The sequence below is a fragment of the Biomphalaria glabrata genome, chromosome 18 (genome assembly GCF_947242115.1).
Source record: "Biomphalaria glabrata chromosome 18, xgBioGlab47.1, whole genome shotgun sequence".
Lineage (NCBI taxonomy): Eukaryota > Metazoa > Mollusca > Gastropoda > Planorbidae > Biomphalaria > Biomphalaria glabrata.
In genome coordinates, this window is record NC_074728.1 from 10,003,005 (window position 1) to 10,023,202 (window position 20,198).

At 37.5% G+C, this 20,198-nt stretch overlaps 1 protein-coding gene across 2 annotated transcripts in view; it reads left to right on the forward strand.

The window, feature by feature from the left end:
* Nucleotides 1-1,800: 1,800 nt before the first annotated feature.
* The window catches only part of LOC106076383 (serum response factor homolog A-like), a 32,479-nt gene continuing 14,081 nt past the window's right edge, over nt 1,801-20,198 (forward strand). The window contains exons 1-3 of one of the 2 annotated variants that reach the window (XM_056017318.1): nt 1,801-1,918; nt 1,957-2,046; nt 12,481-12,588. In XM_056017318.1, the coding sequence (XP_055873293.1) occupies nt 2,010-2,046; nt 12,481-12,588 (145 nt within the window). In that variant the 5' untranslated portion in view covers nt 1,801-1,918; nt 1,957-2,009. Of the gene's footprint in view, nt 2,047-12,480; nt 12,589-20,198 lie in introns of both variants that reach the window. The other variant, XM_056017317.1, reaches the window with a different exon arrangement.

Consider the following 20,198-nt stretch of genomic DNA (forward strand, 5'->3'; position numbering starts at 1 on the left):
TTATTTTCCATGAAAGTACATTAATTCCGCCTCCTTACTCACCCCGCGCCCTGCCGGTACAAGTTTAGCCTTGTTAACTAACAAAGTAGCCGAGATAATAATTATCATAAATTAAAATATGAACATAGGAAAATGTAAATAAGTCAAAGAAGAATTTCACACTGTCCTCTTCCTCTACAAGCTTTATACCATCAGCCGTAGGTCCAGCGACCCTCGTTGGTGACAATCTTGTGACAGGTGACACTCTCATGATGTGACTTTTGACTAAAGTAGTCTTAATGTTGGCATGCTTGTCTTTTACTAGAAATTAATTTCTTTACTTCTCTGTTGCGTCTACATATATAGGCCTATGTATGTTACAGGCCTCCTCCAGTGACCATGGATCATGTCATAGAAATGAGAGAAATGCCTGGACATTAGTTGTGGTCGGACCATTGTCGCCCACACAGCAGTTCCTCCCTTTCCGCACAGCTGATGCATCGAAATGAACGGCAAGCGCCGATACAGTTTGTGCCGTGTCTTGATTTTTCCTCAGGATTGACCCCCTACGCTTTTCCCATGTTTGGGTAGAGTGCAAGGCAGCAGTAGTTTGAATTCAGAGTTTTTCCTTTTTCTAGGTGGGTGTCCAACGTAGACTAACGAGCGCCCCCCCCCTGCCCGAAGCTTAGGCTACTGGTTCAAGCGAAAGTTACTCGCTTTTGCCCGTCTCCTGTTAGTGATCAACAGTTCCGCCGGACTCAAAATCTGAGCTACACGTGACGGTTGGAATGGTTGTCAAAGGCTAATTGAGACGCATGACATAGGAGGCATTTTATAGATAGTGAAATGCTTATGTCAACAACCTTACGGAACCGAGACAATTATACTATTATTATAATTAAAATAATTTTATGGGCTAATATAAATTATAATAAAATGGTCACGTGAGAGTCGCCCTTGACTTCCGTGTCGTTATTCCCGGGTTCAAACCCCTCCACCATTCCCCAGCCGGCCTGAGAGAGGTTTGAGCATGGATGTAATTAATTAACACTGAAGGAACGTCCAAAATATGTAAAATAAAGTGTGACAGAGACAGACAGACAGACAGACGAAAGAAAATAACAACAGGTGAGTAGAGACCGTAGAGTGGTATTTAAAGAGGCAAAGGTTTGAAATAATCAGTGTATACTACTTTGGAAATATGAGTTAAATATTAGTAGAGGGCATAGTCATATTTCACGACAGGTAGAGAAATAAGGAGCAAAAAGAGAAAGAGAGAGAAAGAGAAATAAAGAAAGAGAGAAAAAAATAGAGAGGAAGAGAGAGCGAGAGAAAGAGAGAAAGAAACAGAGAAAGAGGAATAGAGAGAGAAAGAGAGGAATAGAGAGAGAAAGAGAGAGAGAGAGGAAGAGAGCGAGAGAGAAAAAGAGAGAAAGTGAGAGGGGAAGAGAGAGTGGGAGAAAAAGAGAGAGAAAGAAAAAGAGAGAGAGAGTAACAGTTATATTGTGTAAGAAAAAAATGTGTTGAGACTCTAGAAATGTGCTTACATGAGAGATGGGTAGAATAGAAAGTGTCTTAGCGACAGAGTGACGGAAAAAGGACATGGAGTACCTGTTCTACCTGTAGGCCAGTAGAGAGGAGTAGAGAGGAGGAGGAGGAGGAGAGAGTGACAAATATGGGTCACGAATGTGACACATGTGATAAATGGCAGTGTGACAAATTTAGTCTCATCCTTAACTTCCACTACTTCAGTCTTTGGACAAGGTCTGGGGGTTGACGGGCTCATGTGGTAGGAGGGGGGGGGGAGGAGGAACGCACAGACAAAGGGGGTCCCCAAGAAGGGAGTGAGGTCTTCATTAGTGAGGTCATTTCGTGATATATGCTGTAAACAGGAACCTATTTCAAAGTAGATCCATGTAGACTTCGTTTTGGTTGATGCTGCCAATTGTGACGTTTTGTTACACTGTGCTGATTCCGTGTTCGTTAAATGCAATTTCTCTAGTGCGCGAATAAAATTGGAATAAAAAAAAATGAACAAAGACTGCATTTGTATTTTGTTTATGGTCGGTAAGTCGAATAGGTATTTTTTTTTTTACCAAACTTTTTTCAGCCCACTCCGTTTAGGGGCTAGATGGAATCTTGTACACGTTATTTCTCCATCTCACCATTCTCGGATCAAGTTAAAACTTTGCACAATTATTCATTGTCGATGACAACTCATGAATCAATGAAAAAAAATTAATCAATTAGTCGTAACTAATTAGCTTTGTCTTATATGGACACAGTAGGGCCTATTAAGCTAAGCTGTTGGCTCATATTTCTCACGGCTATGGCCGAATTTCGATTCACGGTGCCCCCACTGCCGGGAAGAAGAGGAAACCGTGCCTCATATTCTGCTTGACTGCCCCAGACTTGTTGATCTCCGCCTCGACAGGTCTGGGAAACCAAAAATTCTCGACCTGTATGGTCACGCGTACGCACTACGCAAGACAGCAGGGTTTCTGTCCAGGGCTTTTGCAAGAGAGGATTTAAACACCTCTCAATCGCTCACTCAAGTGGAGTTTGATGATGATGAATATTAAGCTAAGCGTATATGTGCCTTGTGTAGATACTTACGTCCTTCACTTTAAAATATTTAAACTAACAATAAAACCTTCTACTTTTATAAGTACTTAAATAGCTCAGTGGCTAACAATTCAGCATATGATCCTGGAGGCTTGAGCTCAAAAATCGAGCAACTTTTGTTTTTTCAAAATAGTTTTTGAAAAGGCAGCACAGAAGCCTTCTCTCAAATCAGCCCTCCCTCCCCCTCCCATGTGGTCCACAAAAGTGATTGGACACTGCCCCCCAAGCACAATATAAGCATGCAATTTGCGTTAAACAAAGTCAATGAACACATATATTTCCAATCGCTCATATTTATTATTGTTAATCTAGATTTACTTAACAAATTGGTGCAATTTTATAAGCTTTGTTCTATAGAAACATCGATTGAAAGTTAGAGTATAATATATACATTAAAGGCAAAGCTATTTTGTGTGTGTGTGTGCATTTCAACTTTTGAGTTAAATATTTGCTCCTAGGAATGCAATGTGGCAACATAGTGTAACTGTACAAAATAATTAACATCGTTGTTATTTTGTTGTTGATAATATCTATTATTGGTTAACGACAAGTTAAATATTTGTGTTACATTTTGATTAAAATGTTTAAGTATAATGTATCCTATAAAGAAGTGCGATTTCTTTGCTTTCATAACTCATACATCAGATTTAGTTTGAAGTTCCTTTTAAATAATGACAGGCTACTTTTTTTTTTCATTCGATAATCGATAATATATACATTTTTACCAGGTCAAACATTTGTATAATACTGTAGCACTTTGTTTTTCAAACTATGTTAAAACTGTCGAAGATTTATTGTGTGTTGTATTCACTATACTGTAAACATTGGCTTATACAGTCCATCAGATGAGATTACTGTATGATTGCTGGCTTGTCTTATTTTTAGAAGTGAGGCTCAGTTGCTAATAGAAACAAGCCAAATATGAAAATCCTTTTTAAAAACAACAAAGTTTATCTACTGGAAATGACTCCGCACTTACAACTATATACCTCAAAAATGCAGAAGTTATTTCCCTTATTCGATAAAAAAATGAATATAATTAATTAACAATAAATAGTTGACTAATTAGTTAGTTTTTTAAAACAATTAAATTGTGTCTTGTCTATGCCAATAAATAATTGTGCAAAGTTTGAATTTATCCGAGAATGGGTGTGGGAGAAATAATGTGAACAAACTTTTTACCAGTAAGACAGAGGGAATTGTTAAAAAAAAAAACGTGGGTGATATTAAATTTCTTTTATACATTTTAAAGTTTTTTTAAAGACGATAGTTAAATTATTTAAAGTAATAAAAACTAAGATTAACAAACGAGAATGTTTCAAATATCAAATATATTTGTATTATAAAATAATTCCCACACAAAGGTATTTAGAATATACGATGATCAACCCAATTCTTTGACATCAAAAACGTCTGAGAACATTACAAGCTTAGGCATTCAGTAATCTCCAATCACGTTTCTATGCATACAGCAACACGATTCATCATCTTTCTAAAAATAAATGACAAAAATAACACAATCTAAATTTAGTTCTTAAATAGGATAGCAATTAAAAATGTGAAATTTGTCTGTTTGTGGGACATCTGTTGCCCAAAGTGCTATAAATAGATTCTTTTGTTTAGTTAAAAGATAAATTAAAGGTTTACCTATTTTGTATATGCACAGAAAATCACATTACTCATTATAATTATAAAGTTTAAAAAAAAAGAAACATTCAAGTTTAGTCATTTTTAGACTGTTTACACTTTACAGGAGTAATACTAATATCAACACATTTCCATATTCAAATTTAGCGCCTTCATTTGTGAGTCTCTAATGAAGCCTATGCAAATATCTAAAGAAAAAAGAAGTCTTCAATGTCAAAGTTTAATCTTCATTTCTAATTAAAGTTGTTTACCAAGCTTTGCAGTGTAATAAGACTATATCTATTTATATATTATAATATAAAAAAAAAATATATAATGTTGGCGTCCTTCAGTCATAGAACGACTATGGTTCATCTCGAGCACTTTTTCACTTTCTCCAAACTTGAAATATGATAAAGTTATATTTTTAAAAAATATAGGCTATAAAATAGTTTTAGAAGCGCTATAATAAAGTTTGAATTACATTATTATTAGTGGGATGCGTGGTCGAGAGGCTTAGTACGCTTGAACTTGGCTTGGCTTGGCTACACCCGACTCGAGCAGAGTTGTGTTTACTGAGCTGCCTAAAGGCAGCACGGAAAAACCTTCTTTATTTCCAAAGATACCCCCTACCTCCACATGTCCACAAATGAGTTTGGACCTTAGCGCTCTGAGCATACTATAAGCATGAAAGTAGCGCTATATAAAAGCTATAATTTATTATTAATTTATTATTTATCTCAAGCACAGGCGGATCCAGAGGCGTTCCTGTAGGTGGCGATCGCACCCCCTCCCAACTCGCCTTTCAAAGGGGTGTGGTGGACGAATTTTAGTAGAGAAATTACACAATTTTTATACGAATTCTATACTTATGTTAATAATATATATAAATTATGTATATTTTAACCTATTTTTGGATTATATGGCCCCTACCTTTAGTATGATGGACGATTTGGTGGGGTGGAACAATTGTATCAATTCCACATCCCCTTTAACTTTCGAGTGGGGGGGGGGGCGATCCTTTTTTTTTGTTGCAGAAATCACAGTTTGTTAACATAATGAGTAACATATCTATCTAGATATTTTAACTAATCTCAATTTTTAATAAAAAGTTTCCCTTCTGGTATGTAGGCCAATTTGGTGGGGTGGGGAGGGCGATAGCATAAATCCGCCTCTCCCCGACCCTTAAATTTCGAGTGTGGGGGGTGGTCCAAATTTTTTGCAGAAATCACAGGTTGTTAACGTTATTAGTTACATATCTATATGATAAAAGCTACTTATTGATATATATTATAACTAATCTATATTATTTCGTTTGTCTTTTGGTATCTTGGCAGCTTCTGTGGCGATGGGGAGTGGGGGGGGCGATTACAGGTACTGCCCTCCCCACTCTTAACTTCTGACAAGGTGGGGGGGCGGTCCAATTTTTAAGAAGAAATCATAGTGTATGAACAAAATTAGTTGAGAATCTTTATAATATAAGAAGCTACTTGTTGATATTTGCACCCATTTGTATCTTATGTCACACCACACTGAAATCTCAAATTTAATCATTAGTAAAAATAAAATGAAAGAGAGTTTTACCAGGTGGTAGAGGCGATAGATGTAATCACCTTTTTCCGACCAATACTTTTTCTTTTGTATTTTAGTTAAGAAATTTTGTTTACAAAAAAATCTGTAACTAATACAAGTTATATTTGCTATAAATTACATTCTTATATCGAGTCGCCCCAATCCATACTCTTTCATTGCCAAATGCAATCATTCGCAATAATTATAAAAAGGAGAGAGGACTCTTACTGCCTCTTACTCGATTGTTTCCACTCATTTTTTTTTTTACTTTTCTATTTCATTTAGGGCCACCTAATTCCCTTCGCCTTGGGCCTCCAATTACCTCAGGCCGGCCCTGACGGATGACACGAATTTCTCAAAGTTTAATGTATACTCATAAATGTTTTATTTGTTAAAACTTGAAACATAGCCAGCGTTATTTTATGTTTGTCATTTCAACCTTTCCTTTTGTTTCTCCTCTTCTCTGTGTGAACACATTACATTGGCCGTGTTGTCAGTTGATGTGTTCCGTAGTTAGTGTGTTGCTTCTGCTCAGTTCCTTAGATTACCTTTTTTTGTGTACTTTTAGGACTTATTAATGTGTTAGTTACATTGCTTTATGTTTTCTTTGCCTAACAAGGCGGAACTTTGTTGTTGCTCCATTGCTTTGTTCTGCAGTGTTTAAGACCTTAAGACTTTCTTTGCTATGCTTTGTTCTCTTGCCTTACGAACAAATTCAGGCTATGCATATTTAACATTTAAGATTACAAAAAGAGTTTAAGTGAACCACAAACTCACAGGCGGCACCTTATGGGCCGCTTGCACACGTCCAATGTTTGGTAAGCAATTCGAAACAAAGGCAGGTATCGATATTTTCAATAATCACTAGCAACTATAAACTATCAAACTAACAAGATGTACATTTATGTCATGATTGTCTTCGATTAATCAGACCCACGCTCGTCTGTCTAAATAAGATCAGCGTAAGCTGATAAATAAATTTTTACGTGGCAGCCGGCGTATTTCATTGCGCATATCGTGTCACCGTTGTCAAAACTTAAGAAGAAGGAAAGATGAATCGATAAAAGGAGTCATAACATTACGTAGACTCAGCATATCTACAAAACTGAAAGTATACAGAGCTGTAGTGCTCCCTTCACTCTTGTATGCATCAGAGTCCTGTCTAATTAAAATTCATAAGGTGAATAGGTTTGACCACACATACCTGAAATTCTATAGTTGTCAAATATGGACAGTATCCATGCCATGGCAAAAAATGTCCCAATTTCGATGGGTGGGACACGTAGTTCACATGCCAAACGATCATCCTACCAAACGTGGTTCACGCAATAATATGACAAACTACTTATTAATTGTTGTTTTAAATTATGTCCAACTTATATGCATACTAAATAGATTTTTTCTCTTGGAAAAATAATAACCATTTGTTCGTGTGTAAATATAGTACACAGTAGAACAGAACTTAACGTAACAATAAAAATGTAAAAATAATATTTTTTTTTACAAAAAATCTAGTACCTTTACCATAAATGTGTTTAAAATATGATAGATCTCTCCTAATAAAGAGCCTCCCGTGTTTCTTACTATTAATAGTGAATAGTTGTAAAAGGGGTGTATTTTAATTAAAAAAAAAAACTGTTTGCATAAGTGATTTAAAAATGAGATTTTTCGCTTTCAGAAAAAAAAAAGTAGCCGTTGCACCAGAACTTTGAATGGTCTAAACTATTATGATGTCTGATTTTCAATATCTTTTCTAGTTTACGAGATCTAAACTGGACAGACGGACAGACGGACTGACAGACATTCCACACAAAAATAATAGCGTCCTTTCCTTTTTCGGGGGCCGCTAAAATTGGTTTACTTCATGACTGGATAACATTTAACATTTTAATACTCCAATTTGAAGTTACGAGAAGTTTAAACACACACAGTCTAACTTAATTTCAATAATGGATTTACAAAAAAATACTTCAAATGAAGCTTGAAACTTATTAACTGATGGACCTCTATATAGGTTTAAATAGAACTATTTGGAACAGGAAATAATGTTTCTCTTTAGTTAAATCTCTTTCATGTTCGAATCCCGATGAAGACTCTCAGTGGACCACTTCGGGGGCCGATTTTGAGTTTGTGTTTCCACACAAACTGTCTTTGTAACCTTGTTTATATCTATTTTTTACCCTTTTAATTTTATTTTCTTTAAAAAAATAATTTAACAGCAGCGGCGTAGCTAGGGTTAGTGTCACTTTATGCGGTCCTCATCCCTCGCACACACCTAGCAACGCCACTGTTGAATAACCTCGTTGAACACTCCAGAATGTGTTGTCAGGGTCACCGCCCCCCTCGTCTCTACATTGTGACATTATGGTATGACATAGACATGGCAGACATCTCGTGTTATCGTACATAAATACAAATGACGTAACCTAGCAACAAATGTAAACAAATGTAAACATCCATCAAGATTGTCTTGTAGGTTGGTACATCCTGGTCACATCAAAGTTTTTTTTTCCAGAAACAAGTTTGTTGTCTTGTAGTCATTGGCCCCTCCCATTTCATCACAAGTTTGTAATTCAATATTAAATACTTTGTTTATATGTTAAAATAAAAGGGTGACTTTTACACGTAATAGCTTAGCAATCCGACTGTCTCCACAGCCACTGCAGAGAACGACTGTTCTTCGAGTGTCAGGATCTGTCTGTCAGTCTGTCTGTCTGTCTGTCTGTCTGTCTATCTGTCTATCTATCTATCTATCTATCTATCTGTCTGTCTGTCTGTCTGTCTGTCTGTTAGTCTGTCTGTCTTTATGACTGTCTATCTATCTATCTATCTATCTATCTATCTATCTATCTATCTATCTATCTATCTATCTATCTATCTATCTATCTATCTATCTATCTAAATATATCTATCTATCTATCTATCTATCTATTTATCTATCTATCTATCTATCTATCTATCTATCTATATGTCTGTCCGTCTGTCTATCTATCTAGATTTAGATTGGCATATAGATGTATCCTTCCCCTGAGTATCTCTTGCTCTTACTTTCAGCACGTATCCAAGTCTCTAAACAGGTCACCTTGCCCTGTCTCCAGATGTCAGGTTGTGTCTAACTTAACGTTTTTGAATCCCAGGAGTATGACATCATCGTGTCCATGGCCTGACTGTGTAGATGTTAATGCCGACAAGCAAAAGAGTTTTATCTTTGGGTTATGGCTTAGTAAGTTTTAAGGTTTTACTGTCGAAGCGTGCCTGGGTCGTGCCCAACTTTTTACCCCCTCCAAATGAATTCTTTTTATTCTTTCCTAAGATATATTTGGATAGGAACTCTTAGATACTAGATGTCAGTGCCAGGACCGCTAGGCATGTAGTACGGCTATTATAAGATTGGGGAAGTCCTTATGTACAAACCTTTTATCAACTCACTTTTTCGGTCTGTCTGGTAAAAAGTTTTATTCTCAGATCAAGTTTCAACTTGTCACATTTATTCATTGTCGTAGACAAGACACGAATAAATAAAAAAGAGTAACCAATTAATATCAATAAATTACTTGTAATTCATTATTTTGTGTGTTACCAAAAAGGGAAATTAATACTTTAGTATTCACAGATACGGCTAAATATTTAGGATTTTGTCCCCTTAGAAAAATTGAATTCCTCACATTCCTCGGAACAAGTTGAAGATTTAAACAATCATTTATTGTACCTAGCAAAACATGAATCAATTTAAAAGTAACCAATAGTTAATCAATTATTGCTAATTAATAATTGTGTTTGATATCGAATAAGGGAATAACTTCTACATTATTGAAGATATTGGTTTAAATGCGGAGTTTTTTCCCTTAGATGAGCCTTATTTTGTTTTTTTTTAATTGATTTTTTTTTTGATCTTTGATTTCTTTTTCCAATGTAAATTAAGTCAAATCATTAAAATAGTTTTCAAAAAGCAAATTAATCACCTCAAAACGGGAACCCCCAACAGGAATAATGCACCTGACTAAACAAGGCAGAATTCACATCTTCTTCCCAGCTCTGGGAAAAGAATCCAGACACACATACACCAGGATATAATATACGTTTTATAAGTGGGAGTTCTGAAAACTCTCCGAAAGGCGCTAAATATTAATTATGATAATAGTATCCATCAAAGAATTGTTTAAAAAATGGATGAACACTGAGAACAAATTTGAGTTAAGGAAAAACTTGTATTTCGTCCTTCTATTTGGAGGAGGCTGGAGAGGTAGGAAAAGTACATAGATTTACAAAACAGAGTTAAAATATAAAAGAAAAACTACAAGTTTTATAGTAAGGTCGGATAATTATCCGTGATAGTGTTAACGTGATCGCTTTTTAAATTCATAATAAAAAAAAGTTGTACGACTTGAATTTGAACTATTGGCATAAGCCTCATCAAGGGGACTAATTCAATTTATACCACTTCATCTTTCAAGTACAAATTCTTTCCCTTGTTCGAGACCAAACAAAACAATTAATTACCAATAGTAAATTAACTTATTGTTTATTATATTTTAAAATTGATTCTTGTTTTGTTAGGTACAAGAAATAATTGTGTAAACTGTCAACAGTATAACAATATGATGTTACAATACAGAAATAAATGAGATGAGAATGTAGATTAAATTTACAACATTGAAAACTTCTATGAACTATTGCAGTAAACAACAAATTGAATGACCACGCCTAATACTTTTTCATTCAACGTTCTCACCTACATCCTCTACAGATACCAAGTTTCGTTGTTGTTCTTTTTATTGTTTTGAGATATTTGTGCTTAACATTTTGTTATACGCTGAAAGCTACACTGATAGTTAACAAAGGATTCACACCAAATAAAATCATAGCAAGAAGAAAAAAAAGCTTATACGAAGATGACCTGTCTCTAGAAGAGGAGATAAAAAAAAAACGCATAGGGAAGGCTGCCTCGACCTTTGCTAGACTCAGGCCAAGAGTTTGGGAAAACCACAAGCTAACTACGGTTACCAAAACGGAAATCTACAAGGCATGCGTTATGAGTATACAGCTGTATGGCAGTGAATCATGGACCACCTACGCAAAGCAAGAGAGAAAACTGAACTCATTCCATTTGAGATGTCTCCGTAGGATCTTGAATGTCACACGGAAAGAAAAAGTGTGCAATACTGAGATCCTTGCGCGATGAGGCATTCCCAGCATCTTTACAGCCCTCAGACAAAGCCGTTTGCGCTGGCTTGGACATGTTCGCCGGATGGAGGACAAGCGCATCCCGAAGGTCATCCTCTATGGACGATTCGCGACTGGCACAAGAAAAACTGATCGCCCCCACCTTTGTTACATAGATGTAATAAAACGTGACCTCAAATCAGTGAACATCAATACTGACAATTGGGAAGACACAGCTCTAGACCGCAACAGATGGAGAGAGACAGTGACCAAGAAAGCTATGGACAGTGAAAGTACATGGGTCTCAGCTCAGGAAGAAAAACGTACAATCCGAAAAATGGCCAGCTCCTCTACCACCGAAGCAAAAGCCACCTTAACCTGCGCTATCTGTGGACGGGAGTGTCTCTACAAAATAGGGCTCCACAGCCACATGAGGAAGTGTGCTCTGAGATGAACCATAGTCGTTCTACGACTGAAGGAGGCCAATGAATTGTATCAAATAGATTGGATCCGTCAGAAGATTAAATGTGTAATAGACCAAGACCTATACCAACAGCTACAAATCTGTGAGATTAGACATACTTTTACCAATTGTTTTTGTTTAGCGCTATTTCATGCTTTTAGCCTTCTCCATAGGCTATGATCTTATCACTTGTATAGACCAGTTGGGTAAATGGGGAGGGGCAGGGGGGGGGGAAGGAGGGGATATCTGGGTGAAGTTTACCGTACTCGCTTTTTAAAAGCTCATAGCTCAAGCCTCCTCAATTTTGGATAGTGGCCACTCCGCCAGTGAGGTGCTTATGAAAATACAAGATTGTATAGTTAGCTTTTGTTGGTTTCAAACTTAGTTTATACGTCGACCTATAAAGCTTATACCACCACTTCAGTCAAGTACAATTTCTTTCCCTTGTTCGAGATGCCAAACAAAATAATAAATTATCAATAGTTAACTGATAATGGTTGATTCTTGTTATGTCAGGGTAAAAGAAATAATTGTGCAATATTTGTTTTATCCGAGATTGGGCGTGGGAGAAATAACGTGTACAAACTTTGGACCAGACAGACAGACAGAGTGAGTCGATTTAAGCTTTGTAAATACCTATAGAAATCACTGATTCACCTGATACTTCTGCAAATTAGTCATAAGACATATGTCCACTCGCTGATGTGGATTATACTCGTGTAGTTTAGTGGGACTACTTGTACAACTAAGGTACACACACGACACACGACAAATACCTCCGCTTTATTCTTTATTATTATAGCTTTTATATAGCATTCTCAGAGCGCTTTTGGTCCAATCTCATTTGTGGACCAGTGGGGGAAGGGGGGGGGGGGAAAGGGGTATTTAGGAGTTGGTTTTCAGTAAACACAACTCTGCCCGAGTCTGGTGTCGAACCTCGAGCCCCCTCCTAGGTAGCCAAGCCAAGACAAGTTCAAGCGCACTCTCGACCACTCTTCATTGTTGATATGCAGATCCCAATTTGTTTAGATTCTTTTTTTTTTATCTTTTAGTGAGCTTGGTGATTGGTCAGTCTGACTTCATGTGTCCACCAAATACTAAAATGGGTTTGTGTGAGCCGCCACCGTCACCATGCGTCACAGATGCGGACTGCATCCAAGGTAATTCAGACGCAATCTTTTATTATTTTATCTTATTATCTTATCGTATTATCTTATCTTATCTTATCTGTCCAACAAGCAATACAAACTCGTCACAAAAAAACATTGCAATCTTTAAAAAATATCTTTCTCTCCCACGCTCTGTCTCTCTCTATCTCCAACTTTTTATTTCGTCGCTCTGTCTATCACTGTCTCTCTCTGTCTCTCTGTGTCTCTCTCTGTCTCTCTGTGTCTCTCTCTATCTCCAACTTTTTATTTCGTCGCTCTGTCTATCACTGTCTCTTTCTGTCTCTCTCTCTGTCTATCTCTCTTTCTCGCCGACCTCTATATGACTTCACCTCACACACTTTTTTTCTGTCATTCTCCCATTCTATTTCTCTCTCCCTCCTCAGTTCTTTCTCTATCTTTCTTTCTCTCACTTTCTTTCTCTTTCTCTCTCTTTCTCTCTCACCCTCTCTCACTTTCTCTTCCTCACTGTGTGTGTCTCTCTCTCCTCAGTTATTTCTTTCTCTCGCTCTCACTAACCCTCCCTCGTCAGTTCTTTCTCTATCTTTCTTTCTCTTTCTCTCACTTTCTTTCTCTCTCACTCTCTCTTCCTCACTGTCTCTCTTTCCTCAGTTATTTCTCTCTCTCGCTCTCTCTCTCTTCTCTCACTTTCTTGCCCTCTCTTCTATACACTAGCTGCTCTACGGGTGAAATAGTTCGTATATGTTTAATTTGCCCGGGACACTTTTTCCCTCCTTCAATGAAAGGGCCCCCATTACAAAACTCTCCTACCACTACATTTTTTCTCAAGGGGTCAGAGAGAGAGAGAGAGAGAGAGAGAGAGAGAGAGATGGTCGGCCATCAATTCCTGATATGCCTGTACTTCAGTTGCTACTTAATTTTAATTTATTTGATGGTGGAAAAAATAGCTAGAATTTGGTTACACAGAATCAAGAGGAGTGGATGTGCACCACCTTGCACCACACCCCCCCCCCTCTGCGGGCACCCATGAACCCTAACCCACATATTTGGACACCATAAAGCCCTAATATACAGTCATTAACTTCCTTCGTTGTCATAGGTGGCCTCCATCCCTGCAATAAAACCTTATATCCACTCACTCTGTCTCTCTGTATAAACAGTTTGTAGACTACATGTTATTTCTCACATTTCCCATTCTCAGATTAAGTCAAAACTTTGCACGATTACAAATTGAACCTGACAAGACATGAATCAATCAAAAAAATTAAACAATTAGATAAATAATTGTTGGTGATAAATAAATTAACCCTTGTTTGATTTCGAAATAAGGGGAATAAATGCTACTAAATAAAAGATGTAAATATATATATATATATATCAGGGTGCGTCAAAAAAATGTATACACACCCTAAACCATCATAGACAATTTATTTCCCATTCTACAATGCTAAATTTCTGGACATGGAAAGCTTAATGTCCTATTGGAAAAATAAATCCGACCAAATTATGCCACCCGTAAATCCCGGTTCACGTCTTACCCTCTCCTGAACCCATTCACAAAATTCTAACCTTCGATCTGGATCGTCGTCACTTAGCTGATGCACCAGCCTTGGAGTGTACACACGAAACTTGCCTTTCCTCAGAATGCGCGGCAGACTACTAGCACTTACAGCAATCTCACGTGCCGCTTGCCGTGACGAGTTTTGAGGTGAACGCCAAGACCGCAGTTGTGGACTCATCACGTGTAGCTGTACGAGGTCGCCCTGATCGGCGCCTTCGACCTTTATGCACATCACACACTGTACCATGAATTTCGAATTTGTCTCGTAGACGTGTCATTGTTTACCTTGAAGGTGGTTCTGTACCATACTCATGTCTCCACTGTCTTCGAACCGCAGCAACATTCTCAAACTTTCAGTACCACTTTATTATCTGCTTCCGCTCTTCAAGACTCAAACGCACGTCCGCCATGTTGCAATTACTGATGCAGAGGGCCACCAGTTTGAACATTACTTGCATTAATCACATTTATTTTTCCCATTGGACATTAAGCTTTCCATGTCCAGAAATTTAGCATTGTAGAATGGGAAATAAATTGTCTATGACAGTTTAAAGTGTGTATACATGTTTTTGACGCACCCTGATATATGGATTTTGTCCCCTTATTACATTTAGACACCTTACTCCTCCCTCTTCCCATTCTCGGACCAAGTTAAAATTTTGCATAATTATACATAGTCGATAACAACATGAATCAATCCAAAAAAGACCCATTAAATACAACAAAGATTTATGTATTTTGCATTACGCACCATAATTTAGATAGAAGCATTTCAAAGGCTATTTAACTATCGACTCAATAACTGCGTCAAATCATAAAATTGGTTTAAAAAAAAAACCTGGTTGGGATTACATTGTTTTGTTGTTTCTGCAAACAGATTATTTTACTTGACTACATCACGTGACTAGTGTTAATGTAAACAATAATTGAAAATCGATAAACGAAGGATATTTAGAACATGATAAGTAAGAATCGATTCCATGACAATTATGAGGAAAATGGTCCGACTAAATAACTTTACAGCTAAGATCACATAATTTAGTAACAGCTGTTTAGGTCTCGGCGTGGACGACAGCGACTTTACCAAAAATAGAAAATTGGAATGCAAGCAGCATTTTTAAAAATAACTACGAATAAATGATATGTGACAAGGGGGACAACAAACTGGCGACATCTTTAATCTACCGTTTCAGCATTTCGTGAGTTATCTTTCTTACGTCGTTGAACTATTTGACAATGGACTTTTAAATGACAGCGGCATGACGCCTAAGGGAAGTTAAAAAAAAGAAATCAGAGGGTGGGAGTAGACTTCCCTTTCATTACTTACGACTTCTTAGCTAGTGCAGCCGTTAGTAGTTGTTTGTAACTAACCGCCAAAAGTCACTTGATGCTTAGATAAGATGAGAAGAATGGACCTCATTCACCAATCGTAAACAAACAACATTTAGCCACGTGATTCTCTATCTCATCTATACAAATTACGTAATACACACAGGCTGTCACGTGGCATTTTTTTCTCGTTGTTTTATCAATATTATCACGTGGCTATATGTTGTTTGTTTACGATTGGTGAATGAGGTCCATTGAGATCTATAACGTACAATAAAATGCAACTCTTTAAGGATTATTTTTATTGAACAAAATATATAGCCATGTTACATTCTGAAGGAGTTGACACTGTAGTAGAAATAGGCCCCTTAAAACTGTTATTACCTGAGTTGAAGTTCGTTAAGGGTCTTTGAAACCCTACAACCTCTAGGAGCGTTTCTCTTAGCGGTCAGAGTTTTGTAGCAAAGATTCTTTACCCACCGATTCTGTCAGAAGACTCCTCCATGATCGACATGTCTTTCCTTCTAAGGAATACCATTTGATTGAGACGGGCGTACCTGGGTTTATTTCGCTCCTGAATCTCCGGAACCTCGGGGCATTCCTTCGTATTCCTAATATATTACCACCAACATTCAATGTGTGTTTAGGGATGGTGGGGGGGGGGGGGGGAGGGGAGGCTGTTATCTCCCAATCGTTCCAACGTATTCAGACAGCCACCCTAGTGAAACGATTCGGTGATTTCTTCGGACTGAGTTAGTAAGTCTCTGTGGTATCCCTAGCCTAATGACATGCAATGGGTTGACCTTCACCATCACCTTCACCCATCCCTTCGTCTGCTGGGCCGTTGGTGCACTACACAAGATCTGTTGATCGTCTTTCCCCCCCCCCCCCCCCCGGGTAACGGAGGATATTCTCCAACTCTGTGACAAGTGACGAGAGATCAAAGGGAAAAGGTTGTCCGACTCAAAATATGTCCCCGAATACAAAAGTGTCAACAGAAGGATTAAAAAGGAAATGAAGGAAGCGAAGTAGAAGTGGACATGGACAAAATTGAGGAGGACTGAACAGGAATGACAGTAAAAAAAGTATAGGAACTGGTACTACCTCACGACCTCACTACCTCGCTACCTCACTACCTCACTTACCTCACTACCTTACTAACCTCACTTACCTCACTACCTCACTTACTTCTCTACCTCACTTACCTCACTTACTTCACTACCTCACTTACCTCACTTACCTCATTACCTCACTTACCTCACTTACCTCACTACCTCACTTACCTCATTACCTCATTACCTCACTTACCTCACTACCTCACTACCTCAAAGCATGGAAGAACTAGCGCAATACAAGATCAACAAAAAGAAATAGATATTTAACTGAGGAAAAGGATGTGATAGGAAGATGGACGGAATACTGTTTAGAGTTGTAGAACTTTCAAGTCTCAGGAGATCTAGAGTTTCTAAATGTCCTTGCATCGTCTAATTCAGCCGGAGTTGACAACATTCCTGTTGAACTTCTACAGGCGGGAGGAGAAACCATGATAAACGCACTTTTTAAGATTTGCTACAAAGATCTGTCAGTCAGGAGATTGGCTCAAGCTCAGGACCCAATCAGTTATCTTCACCCTTCTGTCAACACTACCGCACCATCAGCATCATAAGCCATCCCAACAAAGTCCTGTTGAAAATCATACTAAACTGGCTCAAACTGATAGCATACAAAATTATATCAGAAAAACAAGTTGTTTTTAGACAAGGTCGCATCACAACAGGACGAATCCTCAGAATACTCTGCGAGAAATACCTTCAAGACCAAAAGGATCTGACCTACTAGGGACCGATTTCGCTCCTTTTTTACAAAACTTGTATCAACTCACTCTGTCTGTTTGTATGGTAAAAAGTTTGTGTATCTTGGATGAATATAATTGCATGACTGATCCAAACTAAGTGATACAATTAAACTTAATATAAGCTTTTTTTAAAAATTGTATTTTTTTTTTTATCTGCCAGACCCACTAACGCACAGGGGCGAAACGACGCTCTGGAGTCCTTTGTATATTAACATGTAGGTCATATAGAAACAGATGACCTTTACATCATTTGCTTTATAGATCACAAGGTCCAACATGTGTACTTTACTACTTTTCTAGGTCATAGCTGGGTCTACGACGTCACGTGAAACTCTTCACGCTACTTTAATCTTAGGACTCGAACACAGAGCCTCATAATAGTTTCACCATTCAAGCAAGCAAGAGGAACAGATTTATAGAGAAGATAAAAATGTCTGAGGTTGAAAAGGGGGGCGGGTCATTTGCTGACTTTAATTTAAAAATACTACATCCAAATAAATGTTCATACAACATAAGAACTGCTAAAATCTTGGGCTACTAAATAAGTCCTGGTAGCTCTAGCCCTAGATTTAGGACATCTAGACGTAAACAAGACAAAACAACAATGAATGTCGTAAGAAAATGTTTAACAACGGAAACAACGAGGTTAAAAAATAATAATAATTGTCTTCATATTTTTACGAAACAAATCTTCTAAATACGCACTTTCCAAAAATGACGATAAAGCGAAAATGAAAAAGACAAAGGGAATTAATTGCCACTAGTGAGGGAGATAAGCAACAACTTGTCGTGCTAGCATGTTGACATGTACACAGAGAGTCTACAAATATTGTTGTGTTTCCACTGCGTGAAGGTTTAATGACTTAGTGGGATACAGTTAGTGGGCACCAGCTTCCTGTCGGTACGATCAACCAGACCACGTCTGGACCAGTGGGCCTTAAACTGTGGGGAAGACCTAGGTTACCGATATTCCAACTTGATATCTTCATGTCTGGATGTCAGTGCCAAAAATGGGAAAGGCTTCGTGTGTCAATCCTGAGGAAAAATCAGGAACCGGTTAACCTTAGGAAGCTTGTAGTAGACAATGCAACATCCTGGCAGATCCTACGACTCTGCTGATTTCAAACTGCATTGTAGTTCGATTGAGCATATCAGCTGCCTTGATTGACTGATTTTCTTGCTAACTATGATGCAACAGCTAACAGCTGAGAAAAAGGGGGCACTGGATAGATCCACATGGAGAGCGAGCATAAAGCAAGGATCCCAGATTGCAGATGTCGTACACACCCGTAGTAGAAAGAAGGTTTTAGGAAGAAGGGTGAAAATGTAACGGCGCCTGGTGATTACAGATGTCCAACCTGTGACCGCAGCTGTGTATCGAGGATTGGCCCCTTTAGTCACTCAAGAAGTTGCAAAGGGAAGACAAACGTAAAATGCCACAGATGATGCAGCAAAAGTAAAACATTTTGGTGCCAGAAAAAAAAAACACCTGGAGGGTCGAATGTGTTCCGATGGTTACAATTTAAAGGAAGCACTGCTTCTCAACAATGTAAGTGTCAACATTGACTAGGCAGACGATGTCACATCATTATGTCACACAACATGTCATCCGGGCAATAACATGTCCAGTTATTATCTCGTGTTGTATGTAAGGTAACAAGAACAGCAGAACATCATTGTTTGACCCCTTCTCTCTCCCCCCCCCCCACCTCCGGCCTACAATTCTTTTAGCCAGACTAAAGGTGAACTATCAACAGTACGAAGTTATGAAAAGAATTTATCAACTTTGCCATGAAGGAGGAGAAAAAAAAAGGGGAGGGGGGTGAGAGCAATAGTGTCGTCTGCTTTTCACGAATGTAGAACATGTTTTATTTTATTTGCTTTTAACATATTTTATATATGTATACACACACACACGCATACACACACGCGCGGTTAACTTAGAGGCTATTATTTTTTGTATAAGCTATGAGCTGAGGCAGACTTGTATGATAGGCATTGGGCGAGTGTCTTATGTGGTACCTAATTCTAAGACAAAATATTATGCGAGGATCAAGTATAATATTAGTCTAAGTCTAGAAGTCTGAAATGACTCAACAACATTAAGTAAGAAGTATTTGTTATTGTGAAGCTTATGTCAACTCACTCTGTCTGCCTGCCTGCTAAAAAGTTTGAACACGTTATTTCTCCCACACCCAGTCTCAGATCAAGATCAAATAATCCCCTATTATTTATTTGCGAAGACAATACACGAATCAATAAACAAAAATAAACCAATTGGTCAATTAATGCCTTCTAATTAATTATTTTATTTGATACCAACAAGGAAATTAATTCTTCATTATTCAGAGATATGGCTAAATATTTGTGTTTTTTTTTCCCCTTAGATAATTGTACACGTTATTCCTCCCACACCCATTCTCTGATCAAGTTGAAACTTAATTTTTTTTTTATTTTACCCAACAAAACATAAACCAATTAAAAAAATTAACCAATTATACAATTAATTACTGATAATTAATTTTTTTATATCGTAAAGGGAAATATCTTCTACAATATTAAGAGATATAGTTGTAAGTGTGGACTTTATCCACTTAGATAAACTTTGTTGTTGTTTTTTTCAAGCATTTTTTTATATTGCTAGTTTAGATGTACTGCTATCAAATAAATTCACCACTCAATATTTCAGTCTATATCATATTTGTATTGGGTACACTAGAATGCGTAACATTACATATTTGTATTGGGTACACTAGAATGCCTAACAGTACATATTTGTATTGGGTACACTAGAATGCGTAACATTACATATTTGTATTGGGTACACTAGAATGCCTAACAGTACATATTTGTATTGGGTACACTAGAATGTGTAACATTACATATTTGTATTGGGTA